At 37.8% G+C, this 23,924-nt stretch overlaps 1 gene segment (V, D, J or C); it reads right to left on the bottom strand.

Annotated features, from left to right (window-relative positions):
* Positions 1-2,469: 2,469 nt before the first annotated feature.
* LOC127529086 (T cell receptor alpha variable 14/delta variable 4-like) lies at positions 2,470-3,059 on the bottom strand. The segment is given in 2 exon segments: positions 2,470-2,908; positions 2,999-3,059. Coding segments are annotated over 2 exon segments (474 nt in total).
* Positions 3,060-23,924: the final 20,865 nt, after the last annotated feature.

Raw genomic sequence — 23,924 nt, forward strand, 5'->3', positions numbered from 1 at the left:
TATATAGGTGCTGAAAAACTGACTATTCTGTAAGCTGGTATCCATGATTTGAACAGGGAAACAATGTATTGATTTGAAACAAAGAGTTACATGTACCTGCCTGGACTGGTTGAACACCAGACATGCTGCTGATTTGAGCCATCTGCACCAGTGTGGCAACACATGTTGGTACTCCTACCAGCAGACAGTTTCAGTTGTTAAGATGTGACAAGACCAAAGCCAGGACCAGCAATTGCCTTGCATATGCCATGAGATATAGTCTGATCTTGTGTGAATTTTTGTATAAAATGAAACCTCAAGACTGAGGGACAGTTGCAGCATGAACAATGAAAGACAGATGGAAATCAAAAACCACCCCAAGGTTGCGTACTGACTTGGCAGATGTTAGTGACAGCCAAGATGAACAGAGATGGGGTGCTGAATAGATGGATAAGCTGGAGATGGTGCTAATTCATTCAGGTTGCAATATCAGTCAGACATGCAGAAATTCTAGTTAGGTACAGTCGCTCATCATTGATAGAGTGCTGACATGAGAATCCTTGGGACTGGATGATGGAGCCTAGTGAGGCAGTGTATAGAGAGAAACCAAGAGTACCCAGTACTGATCTTTGGTCACATCCATGCTTTTCTGATGCAAGCACGACATCTCTCCTCATAAGGTGTACATATAGGATCTGCCAAAGAGGCAGAACTCAAACCACCTAAGAGCAGTCCCAGTGGTGTCAAAGTCAGAAAAGAAGGCAAGGATCTAATAACTGACTGTGTTGAAAGCAGAGAAGAGTTCTAGAAGGATAAGGACAGACAACATGTTATTAGTTCTAGCCAGCCTTAATGTATTAACAAAAGTAAGTAGAGCCATCTTTGTAGAATGGCCCCTCTAGAAGACTAACTGATTAGGATTAAGTAGCCTGTGCTGTAGAAGTAAGGAAGGAACTTGGTTAGAAAGTACATTTTTTAATTAAGAGTCATTTTAAAATAATAGGATAACTCTAAGGAGAGCAATGGAAACTTTACACATTCTAGATTTTTTAATAATTTTAGCTGAAAGGCAATGTTATGTTAAACAGCTACAAACTCATTTTTTACCTGATATTCAACTTCAGTGTATCTGTTACACTGGCTGCAGTTTGCATGAAAACTCCACATAGGCCAGTCATTGTAAACTAGAAGCACCTGTCTGTCACCCATCAGGAAAGACTGTGCTAGGAATCTGTTATTTAAAGTATTACTTTCCAGCACTGCTTTGCCATTGTAAAATTACCGAAGATTTTTTTTCCCCACTGGTGCTTCAAAACAGGCAAATTCTGTAAGTGTTAAGGCTTTAATTGCTGCAAGGGCTGCTTTTTTTATTTATGTATTTGTTTGTTTGTTTGTATAGTAATCCTTGCAAAGCGATGCAAGTCTTAGGAGAAAATTAATTGAAGCTCTGAATAAAAAAAGAAAAAACTCAACCTACTCTTTAACCTGCAAAACTACAAGTCACGCTTTTCTTTGACAGAACCAGTGCCTGAACTTGGATTTCTTAATACTGCAGTTGAGGGTTGAGTGCCAAATATACACTGTATCTACAGTGAAAAAAATGATATATTGGATTTATTTAAAAATTAAGCCATTTTTAAAAACTTGACTCTTTTAAAATAAATTCAAGATAGGAGCTTCTATTTAAAGTATATCAGTAAAAATGTCTTTGCAAGACATACATTTTAAAGTTAAATCGAAATGTTAACCTGGATACCTCATTTTGAGGCCTAATGGACAAATTAACAAACAGGTTATTTTCCAAGCTTCAGTTCACTACCAGTCAGATAAGCTAAAGTTCCATGTCTCCTTTGATTGCCAAGATCTAGTAGGTCATCCAACTTTCCACCTTCTCAAAACAATGGTAGTATTTTTATTCCTTTTAATTGCTCATCTTGCACTGTAATATTATAATTTTATAAATTCTAACATTATACTTGTCCCTTTTAAACATTTTCCCCCAGATTTCAGGTTTTCATTGTAAATTAAACTCTTACACTTTATTTTTCATTTTCACTTTTACTATAATTACCCACATCATTAAGATCCCAATCTCAACCTACACCAACACCACCACAACCCATCTCTGCTTGTCTTCACTTTTGTCTAAATGCCTATTAAACCAAAACCACAATGGAAAAAAAATTGCCACATTGTGATAGTCGGGAAAGACACTTCTAATGGATGGGATTTTCAGCAAATATATATGATCCATCCATCCATTTTCCAACCTGCTGAATCCGAACACAGGGTCACGGGGGTCTGCTGGAGCAATCCCAGCCAACACAGGGCACAAGGCAGGAACCAATCCCGGGCAGGGTGCCAACCCACCGCAGCAAATATATATGATGGTTAATATTTTTAACTGAAAAAAAGAGTTCAACTTTGGGGAATAATTTAGCGTATTTTAAATAAAGAAGATATTTTCATTTTAAGCATGTTAACGTTTTTATTGTTCAATTTTGTACATAAAATGTTCTAAATTTCTCATTATAAGGCAAAATATGCACATTTAAACTTATTTCCAAGGCAGTCTTCTTTGACAATAGTTTTTGTAATGCTCTTAATTTTATTTTCCTTACTGTGGGCCGCAATGCGCAGAAATAAATCGCAGAGTCGGATAGCTTAGAAGACGAGATAGTCAGATGAGCTGTTTTGTTTATTCGGTTTAGTGTTGCATCAAATCGTTCTTTGAAACCTTCTGCATTTGTGCTGTAGGTTGATGTTATTGTCATTAAATGCCGAGGAGAGCCGCTGAGAGGCTGAATGTACCAGAAGAGGTAAGGATCAGTATCCGTTGTTTCAAAGGTGCAAATGATTTCTGTCTGTTGTTTCTGAAGAACCTGCACTGAACTTTCAGGCTGCCACACACGGTCACTACTACCATATCCTGTAGAACAAAAAGGTTAATACACCCAAGTTAATACACTTTGTCGCGAATGTTTTAAAGGGGACAAAATAAACACAAAATCCGACGTACCTAAAGAAGCAAGGAAGATCAAAATAATTCTCTGCAACATTTTTTTTTTTCAACAAGTGGAGTACGGTTTCCCCGTGCGGGTTTTAAACCTGCGTTTTACTTTAAAAACTCGTAACGCCCACGAAGGTTTAGCGCCATCTGCTGTTTTCCTTTTTTTTTTTCAAAAATAGCAAGCGCCGTCGAGTTTAGCATTTCGTCAAACTACATTCCTTACTATGCTTCGTCTAGTACAAAATAAATGGTAAGGATATCTAAACCGTATTTTCCTTCTGATTTAGAATGATAAAATCCATATTAACGGTCTTATCTTTTATGTATTTTTTGTTCTGTTCGCTGCCCATTTAAATACAATTTGTTTTCAGTATCCCCAAGATTATTTTGTCCGTCATATGATTAACCTTGTTGGGCTTTCCAAAATGTGATGCACTTTTAATTAACTAAATCACTTTAAAATTGAAATATCTAAAATAGGGACACTGAAATTAGTTTTACAGGGTGGGCTGCTAAAAAGTCAAAAGAGTTTCTTTAATTGTCATAAAATAGAAGAATATGCAGCAAGTGGCTACCTTTTCATCAGTTGACCAAGAAATAATAGTTGATCAATAATAACGTAAAAAGACAATGCTTCTGCTATTAAGAAAACTAAAAAAAGCTGTGAGACTTATAGCAGACCAAAATCTGTGAATCTATGCATTGCATAATGAAAAAATAATGGCATTATTCACATTAAAAAATGTAAACAACAACATTTATTAATATAGCACTTTTTGATGAAACAATATAGCCCAAAGTGCTCTAGAAGATGACAAAAAGGAAGTTACAAGAAAAGAAACACAATTAAGATTAGGCAATAACATCAAAGAATAAGTAACTACAAAACAAGGCAAGGTCAGATGGCCGGAAGGATAGAAAAAGCAAAAATTCCAGTTAAACTGGGGAAAAAAATAGATTCAAATAATGAGTTTTTAGCAGTTTTTTGAAAATGTTCAACAGTATTAGCCTAGTGAATTTCTATGGGTAAAGTATTCCAGATTTTAAGTACACAGCAGCAAAAGGCCCTTGGAATTATAAACAGACCTCCATTCTAAGATCTAAGGTTAAGACTTGGAGTGTAGGAGGACAGAAATTCCAAAATACAGATTGAGCAAGATTATTTAAGGATTTATAAACCATTAATATTATTTTGAAGTTCATTCTGAATGACACAGATAACCAATGTAACAATGCTAAAACTAGTGAGATGTGTTCAAATGTTTTATTTCTAGTTAAGATTCTGGTTGCTGCATTCTGCACTGATTGCAAACAATTGATGTCTGTCTTAGGTAGTCCTTTTAGGAGTGCATTACAGTAGGCAACTAAAAACAAATGGCGAAAATTAATTTTTCAACATCTTGTAAAGTTGTAAGAGATCTAATTTCTGCTAACTTGTGGTCAATTTTTGATTTAAAGTCTCTAGGTCAAAGTCGATGATTACCCCTAAATTCTTTATCTCTGCCTTGACTTTCAAATATAAGGGATCAAGTATATTACTACTATCCACACTATATTCATGTTTGCCAATTACTAAGATTTCAGTTTCATACTTATTTAGTTTGAGAAACTATTCATTCAGTCTGAAATACTGCTAAGACATTGGATCAGAGATACGAGAGTACCTGGGTCATCAGTCTCTATCGATAAATAAACGCTGTGATCATCATACTTCAACACTTAAAACAAGTATTCAATAGCATTCTAGAGCTATTTGGCAGCAATTGAAAATTATATATCAAAACATACTTTAGAATTCTTAGAATATAAATTTATATGCAAACATATATTGCCCATTTAGCAATCAAAGAAGGCTATAGCTTATGTCACTGGTTCATTGCCCTAATGTCACTTCTAATGATTAGTTTACGCTCTTCAAAATGTCATATTAGACAATACAACTGGACATTCATGTCGATGCCAACACCTTTGCATTGATAAATAATTTCTATTATTTTACATATTCAATTTCTAATTAGCTTGGCCATGCTGTTATTCATGCACAAGTACAGATTTGCACCTATGAAGTGAAAATTTATCTACTGTCACTAATAATTTTGGAGAAATACATTTTATATAGACTCACCCCCCCCCCCCCAAAAAAAAAATAGATAGATAGATAGATAGATAGATAGATAGATAGATAGATAGATAGATAGATAGATAGATAGATAGATAGATAGATAACGTTGTTTTTTGGGGGTGGATGTATTATTGGACAAACTGCACAAGACTAATTGACTCTGTGAGGTTTATGTCGAAGTTTGTTTGGAGTGTTACACAATAAATGAAGTTTATAGACCTAAGACTTTGATTATCTCAAGCAAATCAATAGGGGTTAGTACGGATTACTGAGCCACCAGGAATTAAAATGATAATTAAATGCATATATAGAATATCAGGAATAAACTAAAATGAAGCTATGAGAAAGCCATGTTAAAAAAAAAAATTTTATTAGTTTTTTAAAGTGCTTCACTGTATTAGCCTGGTGAATTCCAATTGGCAAGCTATTCCAGATTTTAGGTGCTTAACAGCAGCCTCACCACTTCTTTTAAGTTTAGCTCTTGGAATAATAAGCAGACACACCTTTGAAGATCACGTGCATTTTTTATAGAACTGTGAAATTCTTAAATTATAATGTTATTGCTCATGACTTTTGTTTCTTAAAAGGTGAAGTATAATATCAAAACTTGGAAATGAGGGAAGGGTGGAATATCTGAACTGAATGAATCTCCAATTCTCCATTGTTACGAGGAATGTTCAAAAAGTTTCCACCTTTTTTGGTTGGAAACGGTGAATTGAGGAGTAGTAATTGGGCATTAAAAAGTTGGTATGACGCTGGGAAATTGCATCACAAAGGAAAGTGACTATGCAGAAAAGTGCCCGTAAATTGTTTTTGAAATTCTTAATAAATAGAGTTAAAAAAATTGCGGAAACTTTGTGAATGTCCCTTGCAACAGCTGGTAGGGGGAGTTTCATATGGATTTATTTATTTATTTTATCTTTCTTTGATAGCTATATTTTTTCTTAATTTCCTTTAAACCAACCCTCAGCAACTTGCAGTTCCAGCCAAGTAAACTTTGGGCAACCCGTTTATCTGTTGTTAATTTGATTTGCTATTTATCTGATTACTGTTTTCATTTCATTGTTTGTGTAATTGGATTATTTGTGTTAATAGGTTTGTCCTACTGTACAAATTAAAGTCTACTACAGGTTAAATAAGAAACTTCAAAACAGTTTTTTGGGGTTTTAATTTATTGTTTAAATGTTTAGTTTGAATCTTGTTTAGAGAGGTTATTTGATTAGCCTGGGTAATACTTTAAGTTGTAAATTGGGATTTGCACCCACTCACCTAGCCTGTTCTTATCATGTAGTCAGTCAGTCAGTCCTAATATAGGGGGTCAGCTGGAGCCAGTCCCAGCCAATATAGGGCACAAGGCAGGAACAAATCTCGGACAGGGCGCCAGCCCACCGCAGGACACACACACACTCACACACCAAGCACACACTAGGGACAATTTAGGATCGCCAATGAACCACCTGCATGTCTTTGGACTGTGGGAGAAAACCAGAGCACCTGGAGGAAACCCATGTAGACACGGGGAGAACATGCAAACTCCACGTGGGGAGGACACGGTAAGCAAACCCAGGCCTCCTTATTGTGAGGCAGCAGCGCTACCACTGTGCACCATGCTGCCCTTATCATGTTGTACCTGGATTAAAGTGTTCTAACAACCCAGGTCAATTAAACCCCTCAGTTAATGATCAAACATTATAGTTATTGGTCAAATTTCTCATAAGTTTTGTTGTTGTTTTGCTTTTTTAAGATTAAAATTTTTGTCTTAGTTTAAGTGTGTTTTACTGTCCTAGTAATTATTAAGAGCACATGTATTAGACTTATTTAACTGAGATAAACCAGTGTGAGCAGAGTTAGGTTTTTAGGAGGTCCACTTCCCCCAATTAATGAGGTGGCGTATTAATTTTGAATTAATGCCCTAGTGACCCCTAGAGCCTGCAGTTGTGTTTTTAAGGTTATTGCAATGGCTAATTGTAATGTTCCTTCAACAGAAACAACATTAATCAAGCTTTGCAATTTATGGATCTAGGATTTTGCTGGATATCAATTTTAAGAATAATGTGTGTAACTTACACAGTGATTTGATCTTGTTGACTATTGTAAATACAGCAGACACCCTAATGAAGTGCAGGATCAGATAGCTAAAGATATTCAGTCTTTCACATCACATATATATTTATGAAGCTCATGAAGTTGCAAGGTTAGAATTCAATTCTTCAGAATAAGGGGATAGCTTAGTAAATACTATTGCAGGATCTCTAAAAAGATGTTGCTGTCTTAAAGTTACAATATATGCTTATCCAATCATATTTTGTAATAAATAACCTCTTATTTAAAAAAAAAAAATTATACTAATTTTATTTTGAAACAAACTAATTGAATTGTTTATTCTGTTTTATTATAGGGACTTAGATTTTGATCACAAACATGCTCTTCAAAATTCATTCTTCATTATTCCAATGATAACAGAACTTGTTTGTCAACTTTGTGCCAATACCAGAAGTCTTCCACTATTCTATAGCTTTTCCAGAAGGTTGTTAAATAGATGTTGATTTCTGATTGCCATGTAAGTACTGATGTTTAAAGTGAAAATAGTGAAATAATTCACTTTATGATTGTTAGAAGAAGCGTCCACTAAGAAGGTTCAGTTTTTGGCAAAAGCATTCAAAATCTAAGAATTGAAAAAGTGCTATCTGAATTCAACAGTGTTACATTTTTATTTAAAAGAAAACTTGTTAAGAATCATTCAGAATTACTCATAGGTGGACTAAGAATTAATCAATTAACAATTATGTAAACCAAGTGCTTATTTTTGCTCCTTAACATTGTTTACTTCTAAATGAATCAACGTATAATTCACTAAAACATATAATGTCACTAAAATAAGGTAGTAAGAAAGAAGACTTTCTGTGTTAATGGGGACATATTTTCTCACGCTACTGTGTATTTTTTTCTTTTTTAAGAGCTATTTCAGCCTTCCTCAAAGCTCACCTCTTGCCTTAATTCTTGTATTCTGAACCCTGCACTGATATATTTTTGTGTATGCACTTCAATTTCCTTTCCACTGCTGTGGGCCTCAGTGCGCAGTAATACATCGCAGAATCAGACAACTTAGCAGATGAAATCGTTAAGTGAACCGTTCTTTCTTTTTCTATCAGTTTTGCGTCAAATCTTAAGTCATCTGCATTGGGGTTGTATCCAGCAGACCTTGTCAATAAATGTCGAGGAATGTCGTTTCGACGCTGGATATACCAGAACAATTCTGGAGCAGCTCGTGTAGTTGCATAGGAACATAGGAACATAACCTGCTGTTCTTCAAGAACTTCCAACATAATTTGAGGCTGCGAAACATCATCCTTATTACCGTAACCTAATTTATAAAATAAATTAACAAATAAGCAAACGAGTTAATAATAATAATAATAATAATAATAATAATAATAATAATAATAATAATACGTAGTATTTTATAAATAAACAACTAAACAAAATAAATTTAAAACACACATTAGTAAACAAATATACATTTGTCGGATAAATGTTTACCATAATATTATGAACGGCTAGTTTAGAGGTGCTCAACAGTGTTATGCAAAATTTTATACAAACTCTACATACCTAAAGAGTTAAAAACGAACAAGTAAAGTGCATGCAGCAACATTTTTCTTTGTCGTCTGAGCTTTGTTTCGATTGACCCGCTTTAAAAAGAAAAAAGGGCCTCTTTTCAGTTCCTCAGACACGCTGTGATGTTATTTTAGCGCCACCTGCCTCTTTGAACAGAATCACGTACAACTTTATTTCGTGAAAGACGAGACGTTATACCCTATGAGGGGCCAAACAAGCCATAAATCGTCATATACAGCTGAATACAAATCTATAATGTAAGTAAGGAAAAGCTGTTGAGCATATGGTGTCGCTAGTTACTGATTGCTTTGCTGTTACAGAATCAAAGATGAATAGGGTGTGGAGTGGACTATTGACTTGAATATGCCATTGACCACCCTAAGTCTTGGCACCACTAGACTGGTGACTACTCGGCCTTAGTGAACAGCCAAAATTCAGTATAATAGACAAAGATTAGAAAAACAGTTGATATAACATGCAGCATAAAGTATATATAATATATTTATACAGTATATATAAATTGAGTCTACTGAGCAATTCTGATACAAAAGCAGATTTATGAATCCATGTTACCGGAGATTGGTAAGCCAAGCTACCAATAGATTCACAATCAGTTTGCTGTCACCAGTCTTCTAAATAGTAAAATATACAGCATTATTTCATTTTATTGTTTTATAATGCTGTGTCTTGGCTGCTGCAGAGAACAGCAGCACTCTTAAAAATAAAGGTGCCAGAATAGTTCTTCAGAGTAATGTCATACGGAAACCATGAAAGAACCATCCAGATGAAGTTTCCAGAAATAACCTTTATTTATTTAGATCCATAACAGGCTTCATAAAGCAGGGCTATTCAATTACAAATTCATCCATCCATCCATCCATCCATTATCCAACCCGCTATATACTAACTACAGGGTCACGGGGGTCTGCAGGAGCCAGTCCCAGCCAACACAGGGTGCAAGGCAGGAAACAAACCCCGGGCAGGGTACCAGTCCACCACAGAATTACAAATTCAGTTGGGCCAAATATTCAAACCAAAAATTTAACTGGGCCAAACATTTTCAACAGCCAGTAAGCTGCAGGTAATAAATTTTAAACCAAAACAAATGAATATACAGTAATCCCTCCTCCATCGCGGGGGTTGCGTTCCAGAGCCACCCGCGAAATAAGAAAATCCGCGAAGTAGAAACCATATGTTTATATGGTTATTTTTATATTGTCATGCTTGGCTCACAGATTTGCGCAGAAACACAGGAGGTTGTAGAGAGACAGGAACGTTATTCAAACACTGCAAACAAAACATTTGTCTCTTTTTCAAAAGTTTAAACTGTGCTCCATGACAAGACAGAGATGACAGTTCCATCTCACAATTAAAAGAATGCAAACATATCTTCCTCTTCAAAGGAGTGCGTGTCAGGAGCACAGAATGTCACATAGAGAAAACAATCTCTAGCAAACAAATCAATAGGGCTGTTTGGCTTTTAAGTATGCGAAGCACCGCGGCACAAAGCTGTTGAAGGGGGCAGCTCACACCCCCTCCGTCAGGAGCAGTGAGAGAGAGAGATAGAGAGAGACAGAGTTTGTTTTTCAGTCAAAAATCAATACGTGCCCTTCGAGCTTTTAAGTATGCGAAGCACCGTGCAGCATGTCGTTTCAGGAAGCAGCTGCACAAAAGATAGCAATGTGAAGATAATCTTTCAGCATTTTTAGACTAGCGTCCGTATCGTCTAGGTGTGCGAACAACCCCCATGCTCAGTCCCCCTAGGTCAGGATCAGAGAAAGTCAGCGCAAGAGAGACAGAGAAAAGTAAGTTGGGTAGCTTCTCAGCTATCTGCCAATAGCGTCCCTTGTATGAAATCAACTGGGCAAACCAACTGAGGAAGCATGTACCAGAAATTAAAAGACCCATTGTCCGCAGAAATCCACGAACCAGCAAAAAATCCGCGATATATATTTAAATATGCTTACATATAAAATCCGCGATGGAGTGAAGCTGTGAAAGGCGAAGCGCGATATAGCGAGGGATCACTGTATTGAAAAATAAGTTATGTTTATACATTTCTTCTCTTTTAAATTTATACACATAAAATAAATATTTTGATCATATCTGACTCAGGCACATCACAAAGTGTATTTAACAGAATAAAAAAAACTATCAAAGCTGTTCTGTCCCACATGCTATTAACTGTTACTGTAATTTGTTGAACTGTGCTCCCCTTTTGTCTTGTCATTTATTAACACACCTGTCAGTCACATCCCACATTCACAGTGGTTTCATAATTGTCCATGAAGCTTATGTAAAGCACATAGGTCCCATAATGAGCATTTAAATACAATGCACCCCTTGTGTCTCATGTACGCACCCCTTTATTTCTAGTTTTGGTCACGTGCAAAATATATCTTGAATGTATATAAACTACTGATTCTGGTTAGTTGTGGTACACAGCAATCTGAATCTGTCTACGTGCATCTCTTGTCACAATCCATCACCTTGTAAGTGTCTTGTATCTTAATGCTTTATTGTTTAATGTACAGTATACTGTGTGATATATACTGCTTTGTAAATCATTACTTCTTATTTATTGTCTTTGGATGTACACCAGTAAATACCTGTATATTTCTTTTGTATATATTTCAGTTTACAATGAGGTACGTCCACTAAAAGCATTCAAGAAAGCTCACCCTTATCGTGTTTATGTGGATGTGCTGAGCTGATTAAGCTCTCTGCAGCTATACTGCAGAAATGGTGCAGATTGGACAGAAAAAAAAGCTATTAGTGCACAAACCCATAACAAGTGATAACAGTAACTAACACACATGAATACAATGTCTACTGCACATACAGTAGGTTTGTTTTAAATCAAAACATGTGTGATTAGCAGTGTCTTTTTTGTAAACAATAAGGTAGCAGTACACATATGTTGCATTTGAATCAAGTTTGAGGTACTTTGAAGATATATAGAAGCAGACAGTCCCAACGCTACATGTTTTGTTTTTTTGGTGAAAAACCAAAATGTTTAAAATGTGAAATTGACAAATCAGAAAGTTTAATAATAATAATTCTTTTTACTTTTATAGTGCTTTACTCACTGCTCAAAGAGCTTTGCAAACATCACGCAGAGAGGAACCAGGATGCAAACCCATGTTCTCCTTATTGAGAAGCAGTGGTACTACTATAATACCACCTGTGTTAGGTGTACTATACTGCACCTGTACTTGATAGTTTAAAATTACAAACACAGAATTTCTGAAATTGAAGAATATTGACCGCAAGTTAATAGTAAGTTCTACATCTACAAAAAAAGTTATGTAGTTCCGCAAAGCAATCAGTGCTAAATTTGATTGACCTTTAAAGAAAATTCCAAACTTTTTGCATGTTTTCATCAAATGCAGTGTTTCTAATTTGTTCTTTGCTTTGATCATCGTCCTCATAACAGCCATGAATCTGCAAGATCAAAGCGTGTGAATAGAGAGCCAACCTATCGTATTCAGAGAAGTGGGTAGACAGTGCTTGTCAGTGACAAGGCTCTCATTGGAATAACAATTTGATTGATTTGCGAAAACCTACATTTGCACTCACTCGATAAAACTGGAATGCAAGTAAGACTCAGCACACAATTGATTATAGACTCATTTAATATGTACTAGATACCACGACCAGCTGTCACAGCCAAGCTGCCAGTATGACGTACTGGCATGTACTGTCACAAAAACATCACTGTATCATACACTATACCACCACTTCTAGATACACAACAATGTTCTGCATTGTGAGATGAACGTTGCTAGACCACAAGGAGTTTTGTATTCATTTTCTGTACTAAATTTCTGACATTCCCACAAAATGTGTTTTTCTCAGTTTTTCTCTGCACTTCTGGTGAGACCATGGGCTGGGCCTCTCGGAAGTTGCTTTTGGGCCATATGCGGCCCGCGGGCAACCATTTGAATAGGCATAATGGTAAATAACCATGAACAGACAGTAACATTTGTGAAATACCAATTGGTCATGATTTCAAAAGGACTCTTGCTGCTTAGAAAAACACAGCATAAGTCAAGGCTTTCTTAATCTGTTAGTGTCCTGCTACACAGCCTACGAAACATTAAGGATGTCTGGTGTTTTTTGTACATATTAGGAAGTTTCTCCAAACATAAAGAAATAACTTCAAATGCAAACAGCCCTCTCAAGAATGAAATTGCACTTTGACAGACAATGGTTCTACGAAAAACCATACAACTCAGTAAAGAACGATAAAATGACATTAACAAATTTTTAAATGTCTTTTCAAGTACAATTGAATTATATTTCTTGTGTGTCACATTTTGAAGAATACTTTAGTGCACAAATATTTTATAAATTCCATTGTCTGTAATACCAGCACCAATCACATAAATCAATTCTAAGGTTGTCAGAGGAATGAGTCGGAGACATCACAAAGGTTTGGGGCAGCCACCCGTATAATATGCTCGGCTGCAAATTGCTCTTTTTATAACAAGAAGTGTATAGATCGGAGTCCAAAACAGAACTGCCTGTACTGAGGCAAGATGGCAGTTTTAAAGGCCCAGAAGGGAAATGACGTCCTCGTTGCAGGAAGTGGGAGTGGTATCCTGGTGTCCGGAAGTGACGTCATCCTCGGGGCCGTCCATAGGCGGGATTTCCCGGGACAGGTCTGCAAGGGACTGAGAGAGATAGTCAGTACACTCTGCCACCCCCTGGCCTGGCATTGAATTACAAGTGTCTAGGCCCTTCAGCTGTTTCCCATGCGCACGTGTGTGACAGGTGTATTGCCATTAGCCAATTACCTTAGGTTCTTGTTACATAACAATAACCTGTTTTTAAGCTTTAAAAAGTGACTTTTAGAAATAAATTTCATTATATTGTCATAAAGTTTATAGGATCATTATTGTCACGTGAACAAGGAACAGTGACATTGTTACTTGTGCTAATCAAAACTGCTACACATAGCCAGTCTCCAACACCATGATTAATCAGTATATTATAATTACAGAACAACTTTAAGTGGATTCAAATGAGAATGAGCATGTTTGTAGGCTTTACATATCTGTTTCCAATCTAAATGACACAATTTTGTTGGATGTAACAATAAGCAGGCCCATTTACAGTATGTTTAAACAAATCAAGCAATTTTCATCAAAATGCAAAATTGCCAAGTGGACAAGTTCCCCCATTGTGATTTGTTTTAACATTTAAAATGGGAAAAGAGGCCTGGGCAGAGAGCCAACTTTGAGGATATTTTTGCAATTTTAATATTCTTCTTCTTCTTTTGGCTGCTTCCGTTAGGGTTTGCCACAGCGGATCATCTTCTTCCACATCTTTCTGTCCTCTGCATCTTGCTCTGTTACACCCATCACCTGCATGTCACCACATCCATAAACCTTCGCTTAGGCCTTCCTCTTTTTCTCTTGCCTGGCAGCTCTATCCTTAGCATCCTTCTCCCAGCATCTCTCCTCTGCACATGTCCAAACCAACGCAATCTCACCTCTCTGACTTTGTTTCCCAACCGTCTAACTTGAGCTGACCCTCTAATGTACTCATTTCTAAACCTATCCATCCTCGTCACACCCTGTGCAAATCTTAGCATCTTTAACTCTGCTACCTCCAGCTCTGTCTCCTGCTTTCTGGTCAGTGCTACCGTTTCCAACCCATATAACATAGCTGGTCTCACTACCGTCCTGTAGACCTTCCCTTTCACTATTGCTGATGCCCGTCTGTCACAAATTACTCCTGACACTCTTCTCCACCCATTCCACCCTGCCTGCACTCTCTTTTTCATCTCTCTTACACAATCCCCATTACTCTGTACTGTTGATCCCAAGTATTTAAACTCATCCACCTTCGCCAACTCTGCTCCCTGCATCCTCACCATTCCACTGACCTCCCTATCATTTATACACATGTATTCTGTCTTGTTCCTACTGACCTTCATTCCTCTCCTCTCTAGAGCATATCTCCACCTCTCCAGAGTCTCCTCAACCTGCTCCCTACTATCGCTACAGATCACAGTGTCATCAGCAAACATCATAGTCCATGGGGACTCCTGTCTAATCTCATCTGTCAACCTGTCCATCACCATTGCAAATAAGAAAGGGCTCAGAGCCGACACTTATATCTTCTTCTTTTTCTTCTTCTTCTTTTCCTTCCATTCCTAATGGCATTCCTGAAACAAGTAAGACTTTCATTACGGAACAGGAACAGACAATAAATAAAAAGAATCTAGATTCTTCTTCTGTTGTGTCTAAAAATATATCTAATGTTAATCTGTATCCAAAAGTATATATTGCTTCTGGTTCTAAATCTCATTCCTTAGAAATTAAATCGCATCTTGATTTTCCTTCTAAATCTGTGACGATTCCTTCTAAATCTGGGATTTCTTCTGACTCTTCTTTATTATCTGGTTCTCCTGTATTACATGCTTCTAAAAATCTTGACTCTGCTTTATTATCTGGTTCTCCTTTATTAAATGTTTCTAAAAATCTGGATTCTCAATTACATGTAGATTCTATTAATTCACTTCTTGTTTCATCGGATGGATTGGAAGTTAATTTAAATTCCAATAAACAGCTAAAGACTTGTAATACTCCTTTACCTCACTTATCTGGACTAAAACTTACCTCATCGGAGTCATTAGATACTCCTCTTTTTACAGCCTTTTCATCAGATTCCTTTTCTTTTCCTTCTCCATGACTTTCTTCTCCTTTTTCTCTTTCTTCAAAAGTTCCGGCTTCAGAAGAAATAAATTCTTGTTCTATTGAATCAGCTTCTCTTCCTTTGGAAAATAAAAAAGATTTAGAAGCAGTGCATATATTAAATAAAGATACAGCATTTATGTTACATCAGTTTTCTGGAACTGTTCAAGGTAATGAAAACACGAAAACAATAAAAACTTTAATTCCAGTATTGGAAAAAATAAAAATGCCATCTTCTAATCTTTCTTTGGTTACTTCTAAAATACAGGGCCCTATTTCTATTTCAAATTCTAAACTTTCATCTTTATCTCCTTCTAGTTCTACTAATATTGCATCCCAGCTGGAGTCAGTAGCATCTTGTCAGCCGGGGATTGGTGGTCATGGCAGGAAGCTTCCACACAATTTATATACCCCGATCATGACGATATCTAACCGTTCACCTGGGTTAGTAATAGATCAATTTCGAGATCCAGTAGCAGAAGATCCGGGAGTTGACCTGGGTGGGACTGATCTTTTGTCTGTTTCTTCTATTACAGGTTCAACTGCTCCCTCCAGTGATATTATTCTAGGGAATACATTAGATTCAAATTATCAACACAATAGGGAGGAAGAGATGAATGAGGACTCATTAAATCCATCTGTGGAATCAAAGTCCATTTCCATCCTCCAACTTCCATCCAGACACAGGAACAATTAGAAACAGATATCAATAAAATTACAGTGGTAACAAAAGCTAGGAGGTTTCATAGACCATGGGCAGGAGTGCAGTGTAATAAAAAAAAATTAGTCATTGGGGATTCTAATATTTCTAGAATACCACATGTTTACTTTGACCAGATAGATCTCCAGAGCTATCCAGGGGCCAAGATTCTAGATTTGATTAAAATATTTAAAACAACACAACCGCAGGATCAGGTCAGGTATGTTATTATTTCAATAGGGATCAACAACTGTGGAAAGGAACACACCGAAAAAACTATTAAACAGTATTATGGGGAAATAAACAGGAGTGCTAGAAAAGCCTTCCCCAAGGCAAGGGTTTGTATAGCCAAAATTCCTTACACAGATAATTCATTACACAGGGAACAGATTGTTAGGTTCAATGCGATCATAATGGATTTATTTCCAGACGCTTTGGACTTTCCTACAGATATAGAACTAACGCAGGACCGGATTCATTGGACACCAACAACAGCTTATCAGATTCAAGATCTCTGGAGGGAGCAGTTAAACTGTTTGACGGGCCAAACAGAACTTGTCTGGCCCGGGAAGTAAATATATACAATCTCTCAAATAGTTTTAAATTATCGGAGCCGGAGATTTCCTTACTGCAGAAGGGTCTGACCTTCATCCCAATTCCATCTGAGGTGGACATGGAGGATTTGAAGAGGGATATACATAATTATCATAGAAAGTTACAGATATTGGATTATTTTGACTATTCATCCCATTCACAGCCACAATTTCAATTTAGGGAACCCTCTACTTGGATCCCAGCTGCATCAGATATTAGGAAACCCATTCAGACATTAATTAAGAAAAATATACAATCAATTAATCATTTACAGGTACAGAAGAATGGACAGGACAATTTATCGGTTGGTGAAAGGGAGGTTTTAATGAATCTTAAAAAGAACAAAGACATTGTCATCAAACCAGCAGATAAGGGATCAGTATTAGTTATTATGGACACAAATCAATATATCATAGAGGCAGAACGTCAACTCACCAATAATCAACATTATCGACCACTTAAAACCTCCATAAAGACTAAAACTAGAACACAGATTAAATCAATTATAAATAATATCTTTCAAGCAGGGTATATAGATTACAAACAAAAAACATATTTATTAGGACCAACTACTCCCAGTATACATAAATTTTACCTTCTCCCCAAAATTCATAAGCCACCAGAAACTTGGCCTATACCACATCAAATACCAGCAGGTAGTCCGATTGTATCAGATTGTAACTCAGAATCTTACAGGATAGCGGAATATATTGATCACTTTCTTAACCCATTATCACAGTTACACAATAGTTACATTAAGGATACGTATCATTTTCTACAGGTTATCAAAAATCTTCAAATTCCTCCTCGATCCTTCATGTTCACCATGGACGTTGAGTCATTATATACCAATATCGATACCACCATGGGATTGGAGGCAGTGGCCCGACTGTTTGCGGATAATCCGGCCCCGGACAGACCGGATCAGGCCATCTTAGATCTTCTTACCATTAGTTTATTGGGTAACAATTTCGTATTCAATGAAAAATTCTATCTCCAGGTGCACGGGACCGCCATGGGTAAAAAGTTTGCTCCAGCTTATGCCAATATTTATATGGCTTGGTGGGAGCAAACAGCATTTCGAAAGTGCCCAAAACTTCCATTTAGGTACCTCAGATACCTGGATGATATCTTCGGCATCTGGACCTTCTCTATAGAAGACTTCGACAAATTTGTACAAATTTTAAATTCTCATCATAGGTCAATCAAATTAATTCCAACAGTAAGTCACAGTTCTTTAAATTTTTTAGGTACAGAAATTTATTTCGAGACAATATCACCAACAGTTAAAATATTAAACTCTCGGATATATTTCAAACCTACAGACACTCATGCTTTATTATATAGAACCAGTTTTCATCCCAAACATACATTTAGAAGTATAATAAAATCTCAATTAATACGATTTTATAGGATTAACACTAATCATTCAGATGCAGAACAAGCCACACAGTTACTTTTCCAGATATTGCGTAAAAGAGGGTACACACGTCGGTTTCTTCGGGAGGTCCGGGCTGAGGTTAGAACAACGGTCTCCAGGTATCTGCTGGTAAAGGGGTCAGTGATGAATGGGAAAACGGGAATTCCGCAGCTTCCTCCATTGAATAATTTAGATATCTCAAGGCTGGCAGATGCCCTTTTAGTTTATTCCAATTCCTCCTCACAGATTTCAGTTTATTTCTCCTTGGATTCTTCCTCTTCCTCTAATTCTGATCTGTCTTTGGACTTTCTCTGTTCCAAGAATATTCTTCAGAATGCTTCTTTCAACCTTCCAGTTATTTCTTTGGAAGATTCTTTTGAAAGTTCTATGATATCTGACTCACATCTTTTCTTTCAAAGGATTTCACACCCTCTCTTTTCTTACCAGACGAGATCTGCAATAGAGACAACATACTTTTTTCAAGATCAAAGATATGATTTTCATCAATTCCAACAGAAAAACGTATTTATTAATACTTACTTACCTTCTTGTTTACTTACATTTTTCGATTCTCCTTCCACGACTTCACCATCTTCTTCTTCTACTTCTTCTTGTTGTGGCGTTCCGGTCCGGCTGTGGAATCTTCGATGGTCCTCCTGCGTCCAAACAAGAAATGATGAACAAGGGTTAATTCAACCGGACTCTAAACATTTTGCAGATGGCAGCCATGCGGTTGGGAATTCCTTCTTCGGCGGGTTGGGACTTCAACGGGCCCCCTTAGACCCTTATTTGGACAACTTAGGGGTCTGGGTGTGTGGAATTAACAGCCCTAGCCCTATGGGGGCGGAGGACCAATTGGCCTTCCTCAACCCTAACCTTAAAAGCTTAGGGGTGGGGGGCCCTGATGTTAAATCTCCCACCCCTATGGAAATAAGGGATCCACCAACCCTCCCCAGCCCTAACCTTAAAAACTTAGGGGTGGGCTCTGATGTTAAAACTCCCACCCCGATGGTAATAAGGGACCCACTAACCCTCCCCAGCCCTAACTTTAAAAACTTAGGGGTGGGGGACCCTGATGCTAAGACTCCCACCCCTAGGGAAATGAGGGACCCACCAACCCTCCCCAGCCCTAACCCTAAAAACTTAGGGGTGGGAGGCCCGGATGTTAAAACTCCCACCCCTATGGAAATAAGGGACCTACCAACCCTCCCTAGCCCTTACCCTGAAAACTTAGGGGTGGGTGGCCCTGATGCTAGGGCCCCCACCCCTGGGGAGTTAGAGAATCAATCAGCAGGGATGGGGGTCCATGAATCTCCGGGTCGGGCATCTGGGGTAGGTGAGATCGGTCTAGTGCAGATTGGGGGCCCGCAGGTGGGGCACTTATCTAGTATGGGTCCCAGCCATAAAATACCGGTTGTCATTACATTTTCATATCATGCCAGGACTGTTATGGGTGTCCTGCGTTCAAATTTTATGGGGATGCAGGGCACCCATTTACCATTAAAACAATATCAACTTATCGCCGCATACAGGAGAAATAAAAATTTAAAGGACATCTTGGTTCATGCAAGGTGTCCCAACAAAAAACAAAGGAATAAAACTGCCTGGAAAATCCCCTTTGCCAGGAAAAAGAACATTTATAATAGACTGGCAAAGGTGGATAAACCAATCTTTCAAAGGTTTCATCTCCATTACAAAAACTGTGTGTATGGGATCCAGTGCTCCACCTGTGGCCTCATTTATATTGGGGAAACAAAGAACGCGTTGAGGGACCGATTTGTGCAGCACCTCAGGTTCATCGCCAACCAGAAAAAACAAATGGTGCTTTACCAACACTTCAAGATGGAGGGCCATAGACCAGTTATGTTTGGCCTGGAGCAGCAGGGTAACTGGAATAAGACCAGACGTTTGAAGGCAGATCGCAAATGAATTGTTGCTTTAAATACCTGGGTCCCATTGGGATTGAATGAGAAATAAATAGATTTTTAGCATTTAACTAAATCTTAATTTTTTAACTAATTATCTGTTTATTATCCTTTTTATATTTTAACACATTTATTTATTTATTCAACTCTTATTTGTTTATTTATTTATTGTGATTATTTATTAATGACTTATTTATTTAATTATTTATTTATGTATCTTAGGAGGTGTAAATGTGAGGGGGGCAATGTTTTAAACAAAAAGAAATTTTAGGGGGGATTTTTTAATAAAGAAAATAAAGAAATTGGGGGGAAAAAAATTGGAAATTGAAAAAATGTTTTTAGAATATTGGATTTATGGGATTATTACATTTTATGGATAAAAAAACAGAAGGGTTTATACTAAATAACATTTAAAGAGATAACTATGTTTTATGAAAGGGATTTTTTTAGATATTAAAGGATCTTTGATTAAATTAAGAAGTTATTGATTTAATAATTTATTTTTTTATTTTTTTATATTTTTTTATTTTATTTAATTTTTTAAGGTTTTAATTATTTATTTATGACTTTTCTTAGTAGAGGGTACACTGAAAACAAATATAAAAAAATTAAATGATTAATATCGGGGATCGTAGTACCCGTGCATGCCTTTATGGCCATATCCCCTACCCTAATCCTGATGTAATCCCACCACCGTAGACCTCACCACTGTCACACTTCCCTCGTACATATCCTGTACAGCTCTTACGTACTTCTCTGCCACACCCGACTTCCTCATATAATACCACAGATCCTCTCGAGGCACCCTGTCTAACCCTATTGTTACTTATGTGAATTTCCCCTTGGGATTAATAAAGTATCTATCTATCTATCTATCTATCTATCTATCTATCTATCTATCTATCTATCTATCTATCTATCTATCTATCTATCTATCTGTCTGTCTGTCTGTCTGTCTGTCTGTCTGTCTGTCTGTCTGTCTGTCTGTCTGTCTGTCTGTCTGTCTGTCTGTCTGTCATATGCTTTCTCCAGGTCCACAAAGACGCAATGCAACTCCTTCTGGCCTTCTCTAAATTTCTCCATCAACATCCTCAGAGCAAACACTACATCTGTGGTGCTGTTTCTTGGCATGAAACCATACTGCTGCTCACTAATCATCACCTCACTTCTCAACCTAGCTTCCACTACTCTTTCCCATAACTTCATGCTGTGGCTCATCAATTTTATTCCCCTGTAGATACTCCTGTCCTGCACATCCCCCTTATTCTTAAATTTCGGCACCAGTACACTTCTTCTCCACTCCTCAGGCATCCTCTCACTTTCCAAGATTCCATTAAACAATCTGGTTAAAAACTCCACTGCCATCTCTCCTAAACACCTCCATGCTTCCACAGGTATGTCATCTGGACCAACAGTCTTTCCATTTTTCATCCTTTTCATAGCTGTCCTTGCTTCTTCCTTGCTAATCTGTTGCACTTCCTGATTCACTATCTCCACATCATCCAACCTCTTCTCTCTCTCGTTCTCTTCATTCATCAGCCTTTCAAAGTACTCTTTTCATCTGCTCAACACATTCTCCTCGCTTGTCAGTACGTTTCCAACTTTATCCTTTATCACCCTAACCTGCTGCACATCTTTCCCAGCTCTGTCCCTCTGTCTAGCCAATTGATACAGGTCCTTTTCTCCTTCCTTAGTGTCCAACTTCTCATGCAACTCATCATACGTCTTATCTTTAGCTTTTGCCACCTCTCTCTTCACCTTGCGCCTTATCTCCTTGTACTCTTGTCTACTTTCTGCATCTCTCTGACTATTCCACTTCTTCTTTGCCATCTTCTTCCTCTGTATACTCTCCTGTATTTCCTCATTCCACCACCAGGTTTCCTTTTCATCTTTCCTCTTTTCAGATGTCACGCTAAGCACCCTTCTTGCTGTCACCCTTACTACATCTGCTGTAGTTTCCCAATTGTATTACCTTTGTGACACGTGAGTCACTGTCTTGCACCCAAGACAAGATGCTGAGACCAAAGGCTTCAAGAAAACCAAATTTATTCCACTCACAACAGGAACAATCAGGGTATTTATTCAAATGGGAGTTACCACTTTAATAAAGACACAGAAAAAAGCAGTGATGGGGCCAGGATTAGAATGTTTCTCACATCAGCCATCAGGCTGCAAACTTGTAGTTGCCTTGGTGGTGCTGCAAACTTGGAGACAGACAAGCAATCCTTGGCAGATGAGTCAACCTCATTTTGGCATGCAGCACAGTTGGGAAGGGTCTCAAAAATCTCACTATATATAATATATATAGTATGTCATATATATATATATATATATATATATATATATATATATATATATATATATATATATATATATATACTGTATATGTTGTAATAAAAAAGCACACACAAATATAAAGGTTAGGGGTTTTTAGGCCCCTTATACTGTAAAGCAAATACATAATGTCAGTGTTTTCTTCTTAGTACAACAGACAGTCAAAATAAAGCAGGTCAGACAATTTATAACAGGGGACAGATAGTGATGAAATGATGAGGAAAGTCATGATGGTTGATGGGAGAGTGATGTCATCATTGGGGGACCGGAGGTTAGAAAGGACCCTGGAAGTGGGTGGTACCAAAAGACTTCCGGGTCTGTTTATGGTGGCGGTGCTTCGGTCTTTCTGAAGAAACAAGAAAAGAGAGGTTAGTACCCCGCCATTGTCCCCCGGCACGGCTTGTCGCTGCGTCCGTCGGGTCCTTAAGCTGCTCCCCATGCACTCGTGCGTGACAATGTATATATACGTACTAGCCATCCCACATGGCTCTGTCCACGTAGTAGTGAAACAGGACAGTGAGGAGGGCCCCGCCCAGCTCCCTACTCCTGACGTAACGCTTCCTCCTCCCCTTGGCCTGAAGCCTCTGTCTCAGATTAGTGCAAATATATTGCTCCTGCAAGCGAACTATGATTCTTCACGCGATGAGAGAAGTCACAAAATCAACTCAATGTTAAGTAGTTCTCTTGTGAAAAGTGGACAGACATACAAACAGACAGACATTGGATTTTGTATAGAGAGAGATATAGTGACGTGTGAGTCACTGTCTTGCACACCAAAACACAAGGCTGAGTCTCAGTACTTTAGTGAAACCAGCTTTATTCTACTTGAAACAGGAACAGCAGTTATTTATTGTAGCAGCATCTACCACTCAGACACAGCAAACGGGCAGTGTCGGGACCAGGTCAGTGGCCAAGTTATACTGTTCCCTGCATTTATAATGTTCCTTGCATCACCCATTGATGACAGGCGCTTATAGCGCAACTGTGATTGGCTCATAGTTGCTTCTGCAATAGCTATTTGGCTGTGCTGCGAATCTGCGGTTGCCTCTGCAACAGACAAGTAGCCCTACACAGGCGGGGGAATTGCGCACAAAAGAGTTCAGAAAACTCATACCCCCCTTAGCTTTGTCAACACCAGCCCAAGCCAGGCTCAGCCAGGCAGGAGAGAACGTCATCATTGGTGTGTGTAGCTCCAGGATGGCGGCAAACATCCAAAGCAAAAGCCTGCAAACCAATAGATCCCCAAGTGAGCTAGGCGTTCGTATCCTTCTGTTTGTTTCTGCATAATCAGTCACCAGGGTAAACCGGTGTCCCCAGAGGTAGTAATGGAGGGCCTTCACCACCCACTTAATCGCTAAACACTTCTTTTCAATGGTCAAATAATTATGCTCACTGGGTAGCAGCTACTTGCTAAGAAACATGATGGGGTGTTCTTCCCCCTCAAAACACTGTGAGAGCACCACTCCTAAACTGAAAGTGCTTGCATCCATTTGCAGAATAAAGTCCTTTGAAATGTCC

This window comes from Erpetoichthys calabaricus, chromosome 9, assembly GCF_900747795.2.
Source record: "Erpetoichthys calabaricus chromosome 9, fErpCal1.3, whole genome shotgun sequence".
Lineage (NCBI taxonomy): Eukaryota > Metazoa > Chordata > Cladistia > Polypteriformes > Polypteridae > Erpetoichthys > Erpetoichthys calabaricus.